The sequence below is a fragment of the Leucoraja erinacea genome, chromosome 2 (genome assembly GCF_028641065.1).
Source record: "Leucoraja erinacea ecotype New England chromosome 2, Leri_hhj_1, whole genome shotgun sequence".
NCBI classification, from domain to species: Eukaryota; Metazoa; Chordata; class Chondrichthyes; order Rajiformes; family Rajidae; genus Leucoraja; species Leucoraja erinaceus.
In genome coordinates, this window is record NC_073378.1 from 28,486,139 (window position 1) to 28,506,988 (window position 20,850).

Here is a 20,850-nt window from a genome sequence, read left to right on the forward strand (position 1 = left end):
ATGGAATGGCGGAGTAGACTTGATGGGCCGACCAGCGATCCCCGTACATTAACACCATCCTACGCGCACTAGGGACAATTTACATTTACAGAAGCCAATTAACCTACAAACATGTACGTCTTTGGAGTGCAGGAGGAAACCGGAGCACTCGGAGAAAACCCACGCAGGTCACGGGGAAAACGTGCAAACTCCGTACAGACAGCACCTGTAGTCAGGATGGAACCCGGGTCTCTGGCGCTGTGAGGCAGCAACTCTACCGCATAGATTTTCTCCGGGTGCTTAATTGGCTTCTGTAAATTGCCCCACGTGTGTAGGATAGTGTTAGTGTATGGGGTGATCACTGGTCGGCACGGTCTCTGTGGGCCGAAGGGCCTGTTTCTCACGCTGTTCAGCGTAGAATGTCTTTGACAAGATACCAAATTGAACTAATCTCCTCTGCCTGCATGTGATCCATGTCCCTCCATTCCCTGCATATCTATGTGCCGATCCAAAAGCCTCTTAAACACCACAATCGTATCTGCTTCCACCACCACCCCTGGCAGCGCGTTCCAGGCACCCACCACCCTCTGTGTAAAAAAAACCTGCCCCGCACATCTCCTTTAAACTTTGCCCCTCTCACCTTAAAGCTGCGCCCTCTAGTGGTGGACATTTCCACCCCTTTGGTCACAGCAGGGAAACCTTGGCCCAACTTGCCACGTCTACACTAGTCCCACCTGCCACGCTTGGCCCATATCCCTCCAAACCTGTCCTATCCATGTACCTGTCCAAATGTTTCTTAAACGTACTGATACTACCGTTATCAACTACCTCCTCTGGCAGCACGTTCCATACACCCACCACCCTCTGTGTGAAAACGTTGCCCCTCAGATTCCTATTAAATCTTCACCTATCCATGTTCTCCACAGATGCTCCCTGACCCGCTGAGTTACTCCAGCACTCTGTGAAACGTCACCTATCCATGTTCTCCACAGATGCTGCCTGACCCGCTGAGTTACTCCAGCACTCTGTGAAACGTTACCTATCCATGTTCTCCACAGACGCTGCCTGACCCGCTGAGTTACTCCAGCACTCTGTGAAACGTCACCTATCCATGTTCTCGAGAAAAAAAGTTGCCCCTCAGATTCCTATTAAATCTTTTCCCCCTCACCTTAAACCTGTGCCCTCTGGTCCTCGATTCCTCTACTCTGGGCACGAGACTCTGTGCATCTACCCGATCTATTCATCTCATTATTTTGTACACCTCTATAAGTTCACCTCTCATCCTCCCGCGCTCCATGGAATAGAGACCCAGCCTGCTCAGCCTCTCCCTGTCGCTCACACCCTCTAGTCCTGGCAACATCCTCGTAAATCTTCTCTGTACCATTTGCAACGTTTGACACTACCACCCCTACACCCTCTAGTCCAGGGGTCGGCAACCTGCAGCCACCGGGCCAAAACCCAAAATCATCCGACCCGCAGGTGGATTTTTTTCCCCGTAATCATCCGGCCCGCCAAGCGGCGAGCTCTGTCTGTACGGCATCCTGCGCAAAGCCGCCGGCACGGCCGCGCACCTTCTGCGAACACGATTCAGAAAGAACTGCAGGTGCTGGAAAAATCGAAGGTAGACAAGGTGGAGAAACTCAGCGGGTGGAGACATGCGAGGGTTGCGTGAGGCTGCCTCACCCGCTGAGTTTCTCCAGCGTTTTTGTCCACCTTCTGTGAACACGTGATTTGATGCCTGCCATCCGGGGCGGGATTGGGGTGAGATCCGTGTGTACACGTGATAGATGTGGCCCCCCCCCCACCATCCGCTCACAGACGTGCGTCCCGGCCCCTATGCACAACAAGGTTGCCCGACCTCTACGCTAGTCTGTGACACTTCCACCCCAGTGGGTTAGGCACCGCAGAGGTGTCTCAATAGACAATAGACAATAGGTGCAGGAGTAGGCCATTCGGCCCTTCGAGCCAGCACTGCCATTCAATGTGATCATGGCTGATCATCCCCAAACGCTACCCCGTTCCTGCCTTCCCATATCCCCTGACTCCGCTATCTTTAAGAGCTCTATCTAGCTCTCTCTTGAAAGTATCCAGGGAACCGGCCTCCACCGCCCTCTGAGGCAGAGAATTCCACAAACCCACAATTTTCTGGGTGAAAAAGTATTTCCTTATCTCCGTTCTAAATGGCTTGCTTCTTATTCATAAACTGTGCCCCCTGGTTCTGGACTCTCCCAACATCTGGAACATGTTTCCTGCCTCTAGCGTGTCAAAACCCTTAATAATCTTATATGGTTCAATAAGATGCCCTCTCATCCTTCTAAACTCCAGAGTGTACAAGCCCAGCTGCTCCATTCTCTCAGCATATGACAGTCCCGCCATCCCGGGAATTAACCTGGTGAACCTACGCTGCACTCCCTCAACAGCAAGAATGTCCTTCCTGAACTTTGGAGACCAAAACTGCACACAACACTCCAGGTGTGGTCTCACTAGGGCTCTGTACAACTGCAGAAGGACCTCATTGCTCCTCCTATATTCGATTCCTCTTGTTATAGGACTGGCCAAATTGTGTGCCTTCCACCACAGTGATGAATGCTGTGGTGGATGTTTATGTTAAAAATTTATTGTGTTTTTGTGTGTGCCCTTTATCACTGTATCGCTGCTGACGTATCATTTCACTTGCACTTTTTGTGCAATGTGACAAATAAACCTTGTATTGTATTGTATTGTATTATAAAGGCCAACATGCCATTCGCTTTCTTCACTGCCTGCTGTACCTGCATGCTTACTTTCATAGACTGATGTACAAGGACCGCCAGATCCCGTTGTACTTCCCCTTTTCCCAACTTGACGCCATTTAGATAGTAATCTGTTTTTGCTACCAAAGTGGATAACCTCACATTTATCCTCATTAAACTTCATCTGCCATGCATCTGCCCACTCCCCCAACCTGCCCCAGTCACCCTGCATTCTCATAGCATCCTCCTCACAGTTCACACTGCCACCCAGCTTTGTGTCCTTCCAGACAACTGCGGAAGGAGCTCTCAGTGCTCCTGGCAGTGGTTTCACCAGCTGCTTGGTGGTGTTGGCATCTCTCCTGCCGTTACACTGGAGCGACAGGCCTGTTGTGTTCTGGGCAGAGCTGCTGGTAATCTCAGGGCTTCCGTGGAGACAGGTGGGGGCAGGGGTCGGAGACAGGCTTCTTCCCAGCTGTCTGTGAGAGACAATGTGGTCCTTGTAATCACTGGGATTTAGAGGGATGAGAGGAGATCTTAGAGAAAGACATACAATTCTTAAAGGATCGGACAGGCTCGATGCAGGAAACATGTTCCCCATGTTGGGGGAGTCCAGAACCAGGGGGTCACACAGTTTAAGAATAAGGGGTCGGCCATTGAGGACTGAGATGAGGAAATACTTTTTCACCCCGAGAGTTGTGAATCTGTGGAATTCTCTGCCACAGAAGGCAGTGGAGGCCAGTTCACTGGATGTTTTCAAGAGAAAGTTAGATTTAGCTGGTAGGGCTAAAGGAAGCAAGGGATATGGGGAGAAAGCAGGAACGGGGTACTGATTTCAGCCGTGATCATATTGAATGGCGGTGCTGGTCGTAGGGCTGAATGGCCTCCTCATGCACCCATTTGTTATGTTTCTATGTTTGTTGGGGAGAGCGGGGCTGAGATGTAACCCGACATGTGTGTGTGTGTGTGTGTGTGCGTGTGTGCGTGCGTGCGTGTGTGTGTGTGCGTGTGTGTGAGTGTGTGTGTGTGCCTGTGTGTGTGTGTATGTGTGTGCGTTTATGTGTGTGTGTGTGTGTATTTGCACGCGTGTGTGTGTGCGTGCGTGTGTGTGTGTGCAGCATCTGTGGAGTACATGGATAGGTGACGTTTCACAGAGTGCTGGAGTAACTCAGCAGGTCAGGCAGCGTCTGTGGAGAACATGGATAGGTGACGTTTCACAGAGTGCTGGAGTAACTCAGCGGGTCAGGCAGCATCTGTGGAGAACATGGATAGATGACGATTCGAGTCGGGACTCCTCTTCAGACTGACAGGTGACATTTTGGGTCAGAACCCAACATTTTCACCTAACCATGTTCTTGACCTGCGTGGGTTTTCTCCGAGATCTTCCCTTTCCTCCCACACTCCAAAGACGTGCAGGTTTGTAGGTTAATGTGCTTGGCATAAATGTAAATTGTCCCTAGTGTGTGTAGGATAGTGTTAGTGTGCGGGGAATCGCTGGTCAGTGTATACTCGTGGGCCGAAGGGCCTGTTTTGCACTGAATTTCTAAACTAAACCAAATCAAGCCACCTGTAGCATTTTGTTTGTGGACTGAACAGTCTTGTGTTTATGTTAACGGAGGTCTCTCCCCTCTCTCCCCCCCACCCCCCACATGTCCCAGGCCCAGGTTACGCGAGAGAGTGCCTCTGAAGCGGAGGAGGAGAGGAAGAGTGAAGAGGTCCTACATTGTCCTGTGTGTCTGAAGACCTTCATCTGCAAGTATGGACTGGAGTCGCATATGGAGACCCATCCGGACTCCAGCCTGAGGTGAGCCCGCAGCCTGTAGTGTATCACCGCCATGTGTGTGTTAGTGAGACCACACGTGGAGTATTGCGTGCAGTTTCGGTCCCCTAATTTGACGAAGGACATTCTTGCTATTGAGGGAGTGCAACGTAGGTTTGCAAGGTTAATTCCCGGGATGGTGGGACTGTCATATGCTGAGAGATAGGAGCAGCTGTCAAGTCAATTCAAGTCAAGTCAAGTTTATTTGTCACATACATACGAGATGTGCAGTGAAATGAAAGTGGCAATGCTCGTGGACTTTTGTGCAAAAGACAAACAACAAAACAACCAAACAAATTATAAACACAATTATAACACAGGCTGTGCTTGTACACTCTGGAGTTTAGAAGGATGAGAGGGGATCTCATTGAAACATATAAGATTATGAAGGGCTTGGACACGCTGGAGGCAGGAAACATGTTCCCGATATTGGGGGAGTCCAGAACCAGGGGCCACAGTTTAAGAATAAGGGGTAAGCCGTTTAGAACGGAAATGAGGAAATTTTTCTCACAGTGAGTTGTGAGTCTGTGGAATTCTCCGCCTGAGAGGGCGGTGGAGGCCAATTCTCTGGATGCTTTCAAGAGAGAGCTGGATAGGGCTCTTAAAGATAGTGGAGTCAGGGGATATGGGGCGAAGGCAGGAACAGGGGTACTGATTGTGGATGATCAGCCATGATCACATTGAATGGCGGTGCTGGCTCGAAGGTGCGAATGGCCTACTCCTGCACCTGTTGTCTATTGTCTATTGTCTACACTACTCCCACCTGCCTGTGTTTGGGAGTAGTGTAGTGTGAAGGGAGGGGAGGGGAGGGGAGGTGATGTTAGGGGGGGAGGGGGGAGGGGAGGGGAGGGGAGAGAGGAGGGGAGGTGATGTGAGGCAGGTTCTGCCCCACACTGACTCCACCATTGTTCTCTGGCTGGTCCAGGTGTGGTTTGTGTTGCATCTGCTTCAAGAGCCAGCGAGGCTTGCTGCGGCACAATGCTCTGGTCCACAGGCAGCTCCCCACTGACCCCAGTGGCCGCCCCTTCATCCAGAACAACCTCACCATCCCCGGCGGCTTCCACGACCTCGCCTTCATCGACTTCTCCTGCCACAAGTTCCCCCCTCATCTCTCAGGTAAACCCTCCCCTCTACCCTACCCCCTCACCTCTCCACCTCTCCCCTCCCCTCCCCTCCCCTCCCCTCCCCTCCTTCCCCTCCTCTCCTCCCCTCCCCCGTCCCTTCTCCCTCCCTTTGCCCCCCTCTCTCCCCTCCTCCCTCCTCTCCTCCCCCCCCCCCTCCCTCCCCTCCCCTCCCTCCCCTCCCCCCCCCCTCCTCCGTCCCCTCCCCTCCCCCCCCGTCCCCTCGTTACCCTCCCTTCTCCCCCTCTCCCCTCCCCTCCCCTCCCTCCCGTCCCCCCTTCTCCCCTGCACCCTTGCCTTCCCCTCCCTTCTCCCTCCCCTCCCTCTGTCCCATGTTCCGTGCTGCATGTTGCGTGTTCCGTGTTGCATGTTCCGTGCTGCGCGTCGCGTGTTCCGCATTCCGTGTTGCGTGTCCCGTGCCGCGTGTCCCGTGTGTGATGCGTGTGTGCTGCGTGTTACAGGTGTGGTCGGAGGTGAACCTACGCCGCTGCACCAGCCAGGTCCACCGCTTTGTGTGCGAGACGTGTAACAAGGCGTTCCCCATGTCGGACGCGCTGGTCCTGCACATGCACACGCACCGCGCTGCCGCCACCACCGCCGGGGACGAGCCCGCCCGATGGCCGGATTCCGAGCAGGCCTCCTTCATGGCGGCGCTGGGGCTGCAGCGTGCCGGCGCGGCACGGCCGGTGATGCGGACGGACACGGATCTGGGCCACGTGTGGGTGGACAGTCCCCACTGGAAGCTCCACCAGGACTCCACCGCCAGGGAGCAGCCCGGTCTCAACAGCGCCCCGCTCTCCACACTCGCCCCTCCCCGGGGCAGGGACGCCATGAAGGTCCTCTCGTTGGCAGCCCTGCCCAAAGGCTTCACCATCCAACCAGACAGCAGCACGAAGGCGGTGAGGCCCGTGTCGGCCGACACCATTGAGCTGGCCGACATCCAGCAGATCCTGCAGATGGCCTCCTCCGCCCCCTCCCACATCAGCCTGCCCCCCCTCTCCAAAGCCCCCTCCATCCCCACCCAGTCCATGTACCGCCAAATGCCCCCCCTCAAGCCCAAGCCCCCGCCCTGCACCATGGTGGTAGACGCCATGCCCACCTCCCTGATGAGCGCCCACCTGGCCTCGCCAGGCTGCCGGCCCTCCCCTCCCCCTGCCCCACCCTCCCCCCCTGCGGCTGGTCAAGCTCTCGGCCGACTCGTCCCTGCGGCCCCAGGACCTCAAGCTGCGCCCGGCCAACGGCTCGCAGGCCTTTATCCAGCCCAAGGCCGAGCCGCTGAGCCCGGTCGAGATGAAGGCCCAGCAGGCGGAAGCCCGGATGCCCAACGAGGTCAACGGGGCGGTCAAGCGGGAGCGGTTGGAGGGGGACTTCAAGGCCATGGGCATGGCGGTGGGCGGCAAGAAGGGGACGGCCTTGAAGAAAGTCCTGTACCCGTGCCGCTTCTGCGACCAGGTCTTTGCCTTCTCGGGGGTGCTGAAGGCCCACGTGCGCTCCCACCTGGGCATCTCGCCCTACCAGTGCAACATCTGCACGTACATCGCGGCGGACAAGGCGGCCCTGATCCGCCACCTGCGCACCCACAGCGGCGAGCGTCCCTTCATCTGCAAGATCTGCCACTACCCCTTCACCGTCAAGGCCAACTGCGAGCGGCACCTGCGCAAGAAGCACCTGAAGCTGAGCCGCAAGGAGATCGAGAAGCACATCGAGTACGCCGAGTGCCGGCCCAGCGCCCTGTCCGAGTCCTTCCGCTCGCCCGACACGGTGTGCAAGTACTGCGGGCAGGACCTCAAGTACTACCGGGCCCTGCGCCACCACCTGCGCACCCACAGCGGCTCCAAGCGCAAGCCCTTCGAGTGCCGCGAGTGCAGCGTGGGCTTCTCCACCAAGAACAACTGCGTGCGCCACCTGCTGCGGCAGCACACCCACGTGGAGGAGAAGGAGATCGAGAACCATGTGCGCTCCATCGACTGCTTCCTGGGCGGCCTCCGCAACGGGGCCGACAACCCCTCCCCCGGCCTGGGCCCAGCCCCCCTCTCTCTACACGCAGCCCACAACGGCTACCACCGCGGCCCCACCATCAAGCTGGAGCAGCCGGCCCACTTCTCCGAGGAGCCCCTGGACTTCTCCCGGAAGATGCGGCCGTCGGACAGGTCCGCCCCCCCGCCCTACGAGGTCGGCGCCGAGCCCATCGACCTCTCTGTGCCCAAGGGCAAGGGTCAGGCCAGGGGTCAGGAGGTCAGACAGCCCGCCGGGGGGAATCCCGTGCTGGGCGGAGCCCCGTTGTTGGGCTTCCCCCTTCTCCCGGCCCCCGGCTCCCTCCTCCGGCCCCTCAAGCCCAAGCCCGCCCCTCCCCCCCTCCTGCCCAAGCCCCCTGTCCCCCTCAAAGAGCTGCCCCCACTGGCCTCCATCGCCCAGATCATCTCCTCCGTCTCCACCGACCCCCCCGCCCTGCTGATGAGGGAACGAGGGGGGGGGAGCGGTGGGGCAGGGGGAGTGCGGACCCCGACCCATCTCCCCCCCCCCGCCCCCCGTCCGGGGGAGGCAAGAGACGGCCCGCCCCTAGACCCCCCCCCCCTCCCCCTCTCTCTCACCCTCCCACCGCCTCTCCCTCTCCCCCACCCCCTCCCCGACCCGTCAGCTGGGCCGGTCCCCGAGAAGGCAGCGGCCCCCTTTCCCCTGTCCCTCCACCCCGCCGCGCGCAGCTCCCTGTTCGGGGCGCTGAGCGCGGCCAAGAGAAGGGTCAGGAGGAGGGGCATCCGCTTCAAGAAGGTGCGCGGGGCGCTGACGGGGGCTGGGACGGGCCCGGTGCCCGGAGCGGAGGGAGAGTCCGGCTCGGAGTTCGCCAGCGTGGAGCGGATGCTGGTCACCACCGACGCCAACCACTTCAGCCTCTACCTCCAGTCGGCCGAGACCAAGGGCGACCTGTCCCACCTCGAGCGGGACAAGCGGGCCGTGAAACTCATCAAGGCCAAGAAAAACTCCTACTCCAACTCGGTCCAGAAGATCACCTGCCCCTACTGCCCACGCCTCTTCCCCTGGGCCAGCTCGCTGCAGCGACACATGCTCACACACACAGGTAAGCCCACGCAACACGCATACACACAGTCTACAAATCAAGGGCCTGTCCCACTTTCACGACCTAAATCACCACCTCTGCCGAGTTTGCCCTTGGCTCATACTCGCAGCATGGTCGTCACAAGGTTGTGATGCTAGTCAATAGACAATGGGTGCAGGAGTAGGCCATTCGGCCCTTCGAGCCAGCACCGCCACTAGTAGTAGCTACTCGTGGCATCAAGTAGGTCGGGGCGTTTTTTCTAGCCTGATGAAAAATGTCCACAAGTAAAAAAAGGTTGTTAATTAGATCGTGAAAGTGGATCAGGCCCATAAGGGGTCGGCTTGATGCAGGAAAAATGTTCCCGATGTTGGGGGAGTCCAGAACCATGGCTCACACAGTTTAAGTATATGGGGTCGGTCATTTAGACAATAGGTGCAGGAGTAGCCTCTTTGAGCCATTCAATGTGATCATGGCTGATCATCCCCAATCAGTACCCCGTTCCTGCCTTCTCCTCATATCCCCTGACTCCACTATCTTTAAGAGCCCTATCTGACTCTTTCTTGAAAGCATCCAGAGAACCGGCCTCCACCGCCCTCTGAGGCAGAGAATTCCACAGACACAACTCTCTGGGTGAAAAAGTGTTTCCTCGTCTCTGTTCTAAATGGCTTACTCCTTATTCTTAAACTGTTGGCCCCTGGTTCTGGACTCCCCCAACATCAAGAACATGTTTCCTGCCTCTACACACAGCAAACAGCACTGCAACAGACGCAGTTTAAGAATAAGGGGACGGCCATTTTGGACTAACATGAGGAAAAACACTTTTCAACCAGGGAGTTGTGAATCTGTTGAATTCTCTGCCACAGAAGGCAGTGGAGGCCAATTCACTGGATGTTTTCAAGAAAGTTAGATTTAGCTCTTCGGGTTAACGGAATCAAGGGATATGGGAAGAAAGCAGGAACGGGGTACTGATTGTGGATGATCAGCCATGATCACATTGAATGGCGGTGCTGGCTCGAAGGGCCGAATGGCCTACTCCTGCACCTATTTTCTATGTTTCCAACAGGCCCTTCAGCCCACAATGTCCATGCGAAACAGGATGCCAAGTGATGGCAAGACTAACAAAATGGATGGCAGGGCTCTGGGGACTATTGTAGAGCAGAGCGATCCAGGAGTGGTGTTTAGTTGCAGTTTAGTTTACTGTCACGTGTGCCGAGGTACCGTGAAAAGCTTTTTGTTGCATGCTAACCAGTCAGAGGAAAGACAGTGCATGATTACAATCGAGCTGCCCACAGTGGTTCCCTGTATGCAAGAAGGAACTGCAGATGCTGATTTAAAGAAGGGTCTTGACCCGAAACGTCACCCATTCCTTCGCTCCAGAGATGCTGCCTCACCCGCTGAGGTAAGGGCCTGTCCCACTTGGCCGTCATTTGCGCGTAAATTACGTGACATCGTTTATGCGTCATGGTGCGTGGTGACATAGGCAGTGACACGCGCGGCGTCGCAGGATTTTGTGGTGTACAAATGACAGCCATGTGGGACGGGCCCTTTACTCCAGTGTTTTGTGTTCCCTGTTGAAACATATAAGATTGTTATTGTGTGCAGTTTTGGTCCCCTAATTTGAGGAAGGACATTCTTGCTATTGAGGGAGTGCAGTGTAGGTTTACAAGGTTAATTCCCGGGGTGGCGGGACTGTCATATGCTGAGAGAACAGAGCAGCTGGGCTTGTACACTCTGGAGTTTAGAAGGATGAGGGGGATCTCATTGAAACATATAAGATTATTAAGGGCTTGGACACGCTAGAGGCAGGAAACATGTTCCCAATGTTGGGGGAGTCCAGAACCAGGGGCCACAGTTTAAGAATAAGGAGTAAGCCATTTAGAATGGAGACGAGGAAACACTTTTTCTCACAGAGAGTGGTGGAAATCTCTGCCACAGAGGGCGGTGGAGGGCGGTTCTCTGGATGCTTTCAAGAGAGAGCTAGATAGGGCTCTTAAAAATAGCGGAGTCAGGGGATATGGGGAGAAGGCAGGAACGGGATACTGATTGGGGATGATCAGCCATGATCACGTTGAATGGCGGTGCTGGCTCGAAGGGCCGAATGGCCTACTCCTGCACCTATTGTCAACTGTATCCAGGCACATAGTTCCCTGAAGGTGACGTCACAGGTAGATCGGTTGGTCAAGAAGGCTTTCGAAAGACGTTGGCCTTCATCATTGAGTATAAAAGTTTGGAGGTCGTGTTGTACAGGACATTGGTGCGGCCACATTTGGAGTATTGTGTTCAGTTTTGGTCACCGTACAATAGCAAATATGTTCTCAAGTTGGAAAGGGTACGGAGAAGATTTACGAGGATGTTGCCAGGACTCGAGGGTGTGAGCTACAGGGAGAGGTTGAGCAGGCTGGGACTCTATTCCTTGGAGCGCAGGAGGATGATCTTACAGAGGTGTACAAAATCATGAGAGGAATAGATCGGGTAGATGCACAGAGTCTCTTGCCCAGAGTAGGGTAATCGAGGACCAGAGGACAGAGGTTCAAGATGAAAGGGGAAAAGATTTAATAGGAACCTGAGCTTTTTCACACAGAGGGTGGTGGGTGTATGGAACGAGCTGCCAGAGGAGGTAGTTGAAGCTGGTACAACTACAATGTTTGAGAAACAGTTAGACAGGTACATGGATAGGATAGGTTTGGAGGGCTATGGGCCAAGCGCAGGCAGGTGGGACTAGTGTAGAAGGGGCAAGTTGGCCGGTGTGGGCAAGTTGGGCCGAAGGGCCTGTTTCCACACTGTATCACTCTAGGGCTGATGATTTGGATATAGGGCTTCACATAGAACTAGATTAAATGTGTTGGGCTGAATGGTTTGTGTTTCACAAGCTGATATGTTACAGGAGTAGAATTAGGCCGTTCGGCCCATCGAGTCCACTCCGACATTCAATCTTGGCTGATCTCTCCCTCCTATCCCCATTCCCCTGCCTTCTCCCCGTAACTCCTGACACCCGCACTAATCAAGAATCTATCTATCTCTGCCTTAAAAATATCCACTGACTTGGCCTCCACAGCCGTCTGTGGCAAAGAATTCCACAGATTCACCGCCCTCTGACTAAAGAAATTCCTCCTCATCTCCTTCCTAAAAGAACGTCCTTTAATTCTGAGGCTGTGACCTCTAGTCCTAGACTCTCCCACTAGTGGAAACATCCTCTCCACACCCACTCTATCCAGGTCTTTCACAATTGGTTCACACTAGTTCTATGTTATCCCACTTTCTCACCCATTCCCTACGCACTGGGGACAATTTACAGAAGCCAATTATGGACGCCTCTACTTCCTTAGAAGGCTCAGGAAGTTCGGCATGTCCCCTACAACTCTCACCAACTCCTAAAGATGCGCTGCAGAAAGCATTTTATCGGGATGCATCACAGCACAGTTTGGGAACAGCTCCATCCAAGACCGGCATGAAATTGCAGTGAATTGTGGACGCAGCCCAGACCATCGCACAAACCAACCTCCCTTCCATTGACTCCATCTACACCTCACGCTGCCTCGGCAAGGCCAGCAGCATCATCAAGGACCAGTCGCACCCCGGCCACTCCCTCTTCTCCCCTCTCCCATCAGGCAAGAGGTACAGAAGTGTGAAAACGCACACCTCCAGATTCAGGGACAGTTTCTTCCCAGCTGTTATCAGGCAACTGAACCATCCTACCACAACCAGAGAGCGGTGCTGAACTACTATCTACCTCATTGGAGACCCTTGAACTATTTTCAATTGTACTTTGCTGACTTTACCTTGTACTAAACGTTATTCCCTTTATCCTGTATCTGTACACTGTGGACGGCTCGATTGTAATCATGTGTTGTCTTTCCGCTGACTGGTTAGCACGCAACAAAAGGCTTTTCACTGTACCTCGGTACACGTGACAATAAATTAAACTGAATTTTAAGATGGGGCAAAGTTTAAAGGAGATGTGCGGGGCAGGTTTTTTTACACAGAGGGTGGTGGGTGCCTGGAACGCGCTGCCAGGGGTGGTGGTGGAGGCAGATACGATAGTGGTGTTGAAGAGGCTTTTGGATCGGCACATGGATATGCAGGGAATGGAGGGACATGGATCATGTGCAGGCAGAGGGGAGTTGGTCTTGGCATCATGTTCAGCACGGACATAGCGGGCCGAAGGGCCTCTCCCTCTGCTGTACTGTTCTATGCCCTTAATGGGAGCACCCTGAGTGAACCCAGGTGGTCTCAGGAAGAACGTGCAAACTCCACATAGATCATCTGGCAGAGCACAGATGGATGTCACAACTGATATTGACAAGAACATTTTAAAAATGAATATTTATTTTTCTAAATTATTCCACCTGGCTACCAACCCATCTAACCTTTTATCGAAACAAAGAAATGCAGATGCTGGTTTATACCACGGATAGACACAAAGTGCTGGAGTAACTCAGCGGGTCAGGCAGCATCTGTGGAGAACATGGATAGGTGACGTTTCACAGAGTGCTGGAGTAACTCAGCGGGTCAGGCAGCATCTGTGGAGAACATGGATAGGTGACGTTTCACAGAGTGCTGGAGTAACTCAGCGGGTCAGGCAGCATCTGTGGAGAACATGGATAGGTGACTTTTCACAGAGTGCTGGTAACTAAAGCTAGTTATTTGTTATCGGAAAGATGTTGTCAAGCTGGAAAGGGTACAGAGAAGATTTACGAAGATGTTGCCAGGACTAGAGGGTGTGAGCTATAGGGAGAGGTTGAGTAGGCTGGGTCTCCATTCCATGGAACGCACGAGGATGAGAGGTGATCTTATAGAGGTGTACAAAATCATGAGAGGAATAGATTGGGTAGATGCCCAGAGTTGGGGTATCGAGGACCAGAGGACATAGGTTCAAGGTGAAGGGGAAAAGATTTAATAGGAATCGTAGGGGTAACGTTTCCACACAGAGTGCTGGAGTAACTCAGCGGGTCAGGCAGCATCTGTGGAGAACATGGATAGGTGACGTGTATGGAACGAGCTGCCACGGGAGGTAGTTGAGGCTGGGACTATCCCAACGTTTAAGAAACAGACAGGTTTGGGCAGGATAGGGCAGGTTTGGAGGGATGTGGACCAAGCGCGGGCAGTTGGGACTTGTGTAGCTGGGACATTGTTGGCCGGTGTGGGCGAGTTGAGCGGAAGGGCCTGTTTCCACACTGTATCATTCTTTGACTGTAAACCCCCCCCCTCCCCTCATTCATTCCACGTCAATTCCTCCCTCTGGCTTCACAGTTCACGCCTCATCTCCCCGTCTCCCACACTTTGTCCATTCATGTCTGACTGCCGAGCAACAATACTAGTCATGGTGAAATTCTTTGTTCTAGTTTAGTTTAGAGATGCAGCGTGGAAACAGGCCCTTCGGCCCAACGAGTCCGTACCGACCAGCGATCCACCCAAAACACTAACACTATCTTGCACACACTCGGGGACAATTCACACTTACACCTATCCAATTAACCTACAAACCCGCACGTCTTTGGAGTGTGGGAGTAAACCGGAGCACCCGGAGAAAACCCACACAGGTCACGGGGAGAACGTGCAAACTGCGTACAGACAGCACCCGTAGTCGGGATCGAACCCGGGTCTCTGGCGCTGTGAGGCAGCAACTCTACCGCTGCGCCACAAGGTATGCAAATAGTCACCAGGTAAAGGGCATCGACAAAGTTTCCCACTCCATGTTCTCCACAGATGCTGCCTGACCCGTTGAGTTACTCCAGCACTTTGTGTCTTTTTTCTGTAAAGCAACATCTGCAGTTCCTCCAGTTGTGTCACTGTCTTGGGGGTTAATTGTGGGAAAGTTACTGACACCCTTTTTTCAGTAACGATCTCATAACATTGGATTTACGTGGATAGGACAGGTTTAGAGGGATATATGGGCCAAACGTGGGCAGATGGGACTAGTGTAGATGGGGCAAGTTGGTGGGTGTGGGTGTGGGCAAGGTGGGACTAGTGTAGATGGGACATGTTGGTCAGTGTGAGCAAGGTGGGACTAGTGTAGATGGGGCATGTTGGTGGGTTGGGCAAGGTGGGACTAGTGTAGATGGGGCATGTTGGTCGGTGTGGGCAAGTTGGGACTAGTGTAGATGGGGCATGTTGGTCGGTGTGGTGTGGGACTAGTGTAGATGGGGCATATTGGTCGGTGTGGGCAAGGTGGGACTAGTGTAGATCGGGCATGTTGGTCGGTGTGGGGCCGAAGGGCCTGTTTCCACGCTGTATCACTCTTGTGACTTTGGATATACGTGGATAGGACAGGGTTGGAGGGATATATGGGCCAAACGTGGGCAGGTGGGACTAGTGTAGAGGGGGCATGTTGGTCGGTGTGGGCAAGTTGGGGCTAGTGTAGAGGGGGCATGTTGGTCGGTGTGGGGCCGAAGGGCCTGTTTCCACGCTGCATCACTGTGACTTTGGATAGACATGGATAGGACAGGTTTGGAGGGATATCTGGGCCAAACGTGGGCAGGTGGGACTAGCGTAGATGGGCCACCATGGAGAGAGGTGGGGCCGAAGGGCCAGTGTGTGCGTGGTGTGTGGCTGTGCCTCTAACTGGGTGATTCTGATACAATTGATAAGCAAGCGTTTTGTGAAGAGATTTTTTTTTTTCTTTTTTCTTTTGAAATAAAAGGTCAGAAGCCATACCCCTGCCCCACATGTGAGGCCTACTTTTCCACTAAGTCTAACTGTGAGCGTCACCTCTTGCGCAAACACGGTGTGGCGAACCGTTCTTTCCGGAGGAGTGTGCTGCTGCCCCGCTCCAAGCTGCCCGGCACCAAGCCCCTGGACTCCACAGGTAACTATCGGAACATCACGATCGCAGTATCACCCCCACCTCCATGCCCACCCACTCTGCCCCTCCCTCATGGCCCCCTCTCTCTCTCTCTCTCTCTCTCTCTCTCTCTCTCTCTCTAAATCTACTATCTAAATGGTGTCAAGTTTGGAAAAGGGATCTGGGTGTCCTTGTACATCAGTCTATGAAAGTAAGCATGCAGGTACAGCAGGCAGTGAAGAAAGCAAATGGCATGTTGGCCTTCATAACAAGAGGAATCGAATATAAGAGCAAAGAGGTCATTCTGCAGTTGTTCAGGGCCCTAGTGAGACCACACCTGGAGTATGGTGTGCAGTTTTGGTCTCCAAATTTGAGGAAGGAAATTCTTGCTATTGAGGGAGTGCAGCGTAGGTTCACGAGGTTAATTCCCGGGATGGCGGGACTGTAATATGCTGAGAGAATGGAGCAGCTGGGCTTGTGCACTCTGGAGTTTAGAAGGATGAGAGGGGATCTCGTTGAAACATATAAGATTGTTAAAGGTTTGGACACGCTAGAGGCAGGAAACATGTTTCCGATGTTGGGGGAGTCCAGAACCAGGGGCCACACAGTTTAAGAATAAGGAGTAAGCCATTTAGAACGGAGACAAGGAAACACTTTTTCTCACAGAGAGTGGCGAGTCTGTGGAATTCTCTGCCTCAGAGGGCGGTGGAGGCCGGTTCTCTGGATGCTTTCGAGAGAGAGCTAGATAGGGTTCTCAAATATAGCGGATATGGGGAGAAGGCAGGAACGGGTTACTGATTGGGGATGATCAGCCATGATCACATTGAATGACGGTGCTGGCTCGAAGGACGAAATGAAAACCCACGCAGGTCACGGGTAGAACATGCAAACTTCATACAGACAGCACCCGTAGCGAGGATCGGACCCAGGTCTCTGGCGCCGGGAGGCAGCGGCTCACAGTTTCTTCCTGGTGCTCTGGTTTCCTCCAAAGACATGATCGCTGGCTGGTGCCGACTCGGTGGGCCAAAGGGCCTGTTTCCGTGCTGTATCTCTAAACTAAACTAAAATCAAGCTTGTAGGAGGGTCATATCCATGATCTCCAGAGACACTGCCTGACCCGCTGAGTTACTCCAGCACTCTGTGAAACGTCACCCATCCATGTTCTCCAGAGACACTGCCTGACCCGCTGAGTTACTCCAGCACTCTGTGTCTACCCTTGTTTTAAACCCGCACCTGCAGTTCCTTCCTACACCTAACGTACGAACCCGCAGGTCTTTGCTTTGTGGGACATTGCAAAGTTGCGGGGCAAGTTTGTTTGTATTCAGAGGAATCGAGAACCAGAGGACATGGGTTTAAGTGGGGGGCGGGGGAGGGAGGAAGATTGAATAGGAACCTGAGGGGTAACTTTTTCACACAGAGGGTGGTGGGCTATGGGGAGAAGGCAGGAGAATGGGGTGAGGAGGGAGGGGTAGATTTAGTTTAGAGATGCAGCGCCGAAACAGGCCCACTCTCGGCCCACCGGGCCCGCGCCCGCCAGCGATCCCGCTACACCCCACACTAGGGACAATTTTTTACATTTGCGCCAAGCCAATTAACAGACAAACCTGCACGTCTTTGGAGTGTGGGAGGAAACCGAAGATCTCTGAGAAAACCCACGCAGGTCACGGGGGGAGAACGTGCAAACTCCGTACAGGCAGCGCCCGTAGTCGGGATCGAACCCGGGTCTCCGGCGCTGTGTTCGCTGTACGGCAGCAACTCTAACCGCTGCGCCACCGCGACCACCATGATTGAATGGCGGAGTAGACTAGATGGGCCGAATGGCTTAATTCGGCTCCTATCACCTATGGCCATTGGTAACAGCAAGACACCGATTGGTACAGGGACAGAGAGTCAGACAGCACGGAATCTGCTCTTGCCCAGAGTCGGGGAATCGAGGACCAGAGGTTTACGTAGGTTTAAGGTGAGGGGGGGGAAGATTTAATAGGAACCTGAGGGGTAACTTTTTCACACAGAGGGTGGTGGGTGTATGGAACGAGCTGCCAGAGGAGGTAGTTGAGGCTGGGACTATCCCAATGTTTAAGACATGTACATGGATAGGGCAGGTTGAGAGGGATATGGACCAAACACAGGCAAGTGGGACCAGTGTAGATGGGGCATGTTGGTCAGTGTCTGTGCTGGGTCGAAGGGCCTGTTTCCACGCTGTATCATTCTAAGATGCCCCATCTACGCTAGTCCCACCTGCCCATATCCCTCCAAACCTGTCCTATCCATGTACCTGTCCAACTGTTTCTTAAACGTTGGGATAGTCCCAGCCTCAACTACCTCCTCTGGCAGCTCGTTCCACACATCCACCACCCTTTGTGTGGAAAAGTTAACCCTCTGATTCCTTTCCCCCTTCATCTTAAACCTCTGTCGACTGGTCCTCGATTCCCCTACACTGGGCAAGAGACTCTGTGCATCTACCCGATCTATTCCTCTCGTGATTTTATACAGCTCGGTAAGATCACCCCTCCTCCTCTTGCGCTCCAAGGGCCTGAGCTACAGGGAGAGGTTAACGAGTCCCAGCCCGTTCAACCTCTCCCTGTAGCTCAGGCCCTTGAGTCCTGGCAACATCCTCGTAAATCTTCTCTGCGCTGCTTCCACTAAATGACTCGGGCGCAATCATAGACGTGTTGGATAGTAAGTTTGCCAAGATTGCTGGGGGACGGACTGTGAGGAACCTTGTCAAAGTATATAGAGGCTGGTGGGTGCCTGGAAAGCGCTGGTGGTTGAGGCAGATATACGATAGTGGCGTTCAGGAGACTTGTGGATAGGCACATGGATATACAGGGGATGGAGGGACACAGATCACGTGCAGGCAGGGGAGTTTAGTTTAGTTTAGAGATACAGCGCGGAAATGGGCCCTTCGGCCCACCGGATCCGCGTCGACCAGCGATCCCCGCACACTAACACTATCCCACACCACGAGGGACAATTTTACATTCATACCAAGCAACCTACAAACCTGCACGTCTTTGGAGTGTGGGAGGCAACCGAATACCTAGGAGAAAACCCTCGCAGGTCACGGGGAGAGCGTACAAACTTTGTACAGACATCACCCGTGGTCGGGATCGAACTCGGGTCTCGGGCGCTGAAGGCGCTGTAAGGCAGCAACTCTACCACTGTGCCGCCCCAAGTTGGTCTTGGCACCACTTTAAGCATAGACATTGTGGGCTGAAGGGCCTGTTCCTGCGCTGTGCTGTTATACAGTCATAGAGTGATACAGTGTGGAAACAGGCCCTTCAGCCCAACTTGCCCACACCGGCCAACAATGTCCCATCTACACTAGTCCCACCTGCCTGCACTTGGTCCATATCCCTCCAAACCTGCCCTATCCATGTACCTGTCTAACTGTTTCTTAAACGTTGGGATAGTCCCAGCCTCAACTACCTCCTCCGGCAGCTCGTTCCATACACCCACCACCCTCTGCGTGATAATGTTACCGCTCAGATTCCTATTAAATCTTTTCCCCTTCACCTTGAACCTATGTCCTCTGGTCCTCGATTCCCCTACTCTGGGCAAGAGATTGTATGTTAGAAACATAGAAAATAGGTGCAGGAGTAGGCCATTCGGCCCTTCGAGCCTGTACCGCCATTCAATATGATCATGGCTGATCATCCAACTCAGTATCCTGTACCTGCCTTCTCTCCATACGCCCTGATCCCCTTAGCCACAAGGGCCACATCTAACTCCCTCTTAAATATAGCCAATGAACTGGCCTCAACTACCCTCTGTGACAGAGAGTTCCAGAGATTCACCACTCTCTCTGTGAAAAATGTTTTTCTCATCTCAGTCCTAAAAGATTTCCCCCTTATCCTTAAACTGTGACCCCTTGTTCTGGACTTCCCCAACATCGGGAACAATCTTCCTGCATCTAGCCTGTCCAACCCCTTAAGAATTTTGTAAGTTTCTATAAGATCCACCCTCAATCTTCTAAATTCTAGCGAGTACAAGTATTCTTTCTACGCAATGTATAAGAGTCTGAAGAAGGGTCTCGACCCGAAACGTCGCCCGTTCCTTCTCTCCAGAGGTGCCGCCTGTCCCGCTGAGTTACTCCAGCATTTTGTGTCTATCTTCGAGTTAAACCAGCATCTGCGGTTCTTTCAGAGTATCTGATCTACTTATTCTCTTATTTACCTTGGGCACTAACTCATTGATGTGTTAGGTTGTGTAGGACAAGTAGAGCCAAGAGTTTAATTGTTACATGTACTGACGGTGGCGCAGCGGTAGAGTTGCTGCCTCACAGCGCCAGAGACCCCAGTTCCATCCTGACTACGGGTGCTGTCTGTACGGAGTTTGCACGTTCTCCCCGTGACCTGCGTGGGTTTTCTCCGGGTACTCCGGGTTCCTCCCGCACTCCAAAGACGTGCGGGTTTGTAGGTTAATTGGCTTCTGGGACTTGTAAATTGTCTCTAGTGTGTGTAGGATAACTATTAGTGTGCGGGGATCGCTGGTCGGCGCGGACTCGGTGCCCCATCTACGCCAGTCCCACCTGCCCGCGTTTCGTCCAAGTCCCTCCATGTACCTGTTGAACTTGTTATGGTACCTGCCTCCATTACTTCCAGCAAGATGGACACAGAGTGCTGGAGTAACTCAGCGGGTCAGGCAGCATCTGTGGAGAACATGGATAGGTGACGTTTCACAGAGTGTTGGAGTAACTCAGCGGGTCAGGCAGCATCTGTGGAGAACATGGATAGGTGACGTTTCACAGAGTGCTGGAGTAACACAGCGGGTCAGGCAGCATTTCTGGAGAGAAGGAATAAGTGATGTTTCGGGTCGAGATCCTTCTTCAGAAGGGTCTCAATCCGAAATGTCAGCTATCCATGTTCTTCAGAGATGCTGCCTGACCCGCTGAGTTACTCCAGCACTTTTAACCTATGTCTTTTATTGTCCATCAAAGCTAGTCTCATTTGTCCACATTGGGCCTGTATCACACAGAACATTTACTATCCCTGCATCTGCATAAATGTTGTTATAGTCCCGGCCTCAACTACGTCCTCTGGCAGCTCGTTTCATACACCCACCACCCTCTGTATGGAAATGTTACCTCTCAGATACCTACTAAATCTTTCCCCCTTCACCTTGAACCTATGTCCTCTGGTCAACCTATCTATTCCTGTCATCATTTTGAGGACCTCCCTTAAGTTCACCTCTCAGACTCTTGCACACTGCTCTACAACACGACCCAGAGGCCGACCATTCACTGTGTAAGTCCTGCCCTTGTTTGACGTCCCAAAATGCAACACCTCACACTTCTCTGTATTAAATTCCATCAACCATTCCTCCGCCCACCTGGCCAATCGATCCAGATCCTGCTGCAATCGTTC

The 20,850-nt window shown here is 53.4% G+C and overlaps 1 protein-coding gene across 1 annotated transcript in view; it reads left to right on the forward strand.

Moving 5' to 3' along the window:
* rreb1a (ras responsive element binding protein 1a) overlaps positions 1-20,850 on the forward strand; it is a 55,389-nt gene that overhangs the window by 28,859 nt on the left and 5,680 nt on the right. The window contains 8 exon segments of the mRNA XM_055653851.1: positions 4,367-4,512; positions 5,453-5,627; positions 5,629-5,643; positions 6,110-6,793; positions 6,795-8,114; positions 8,116-8,208; positions 8,211-8,724; positions 15,344-15,508. Of these exon segments, the coding sequence (XP_055509826.1) occupies positions 4,367-4,512; positions 5,453-5,627; positions 5,629-5,643; positions 6,110-6,793; positions 6,795-8,114; positions 8,116-8,208; positions 8,211-8,724; positions 15,344-15,508 (3,112 nt within the window).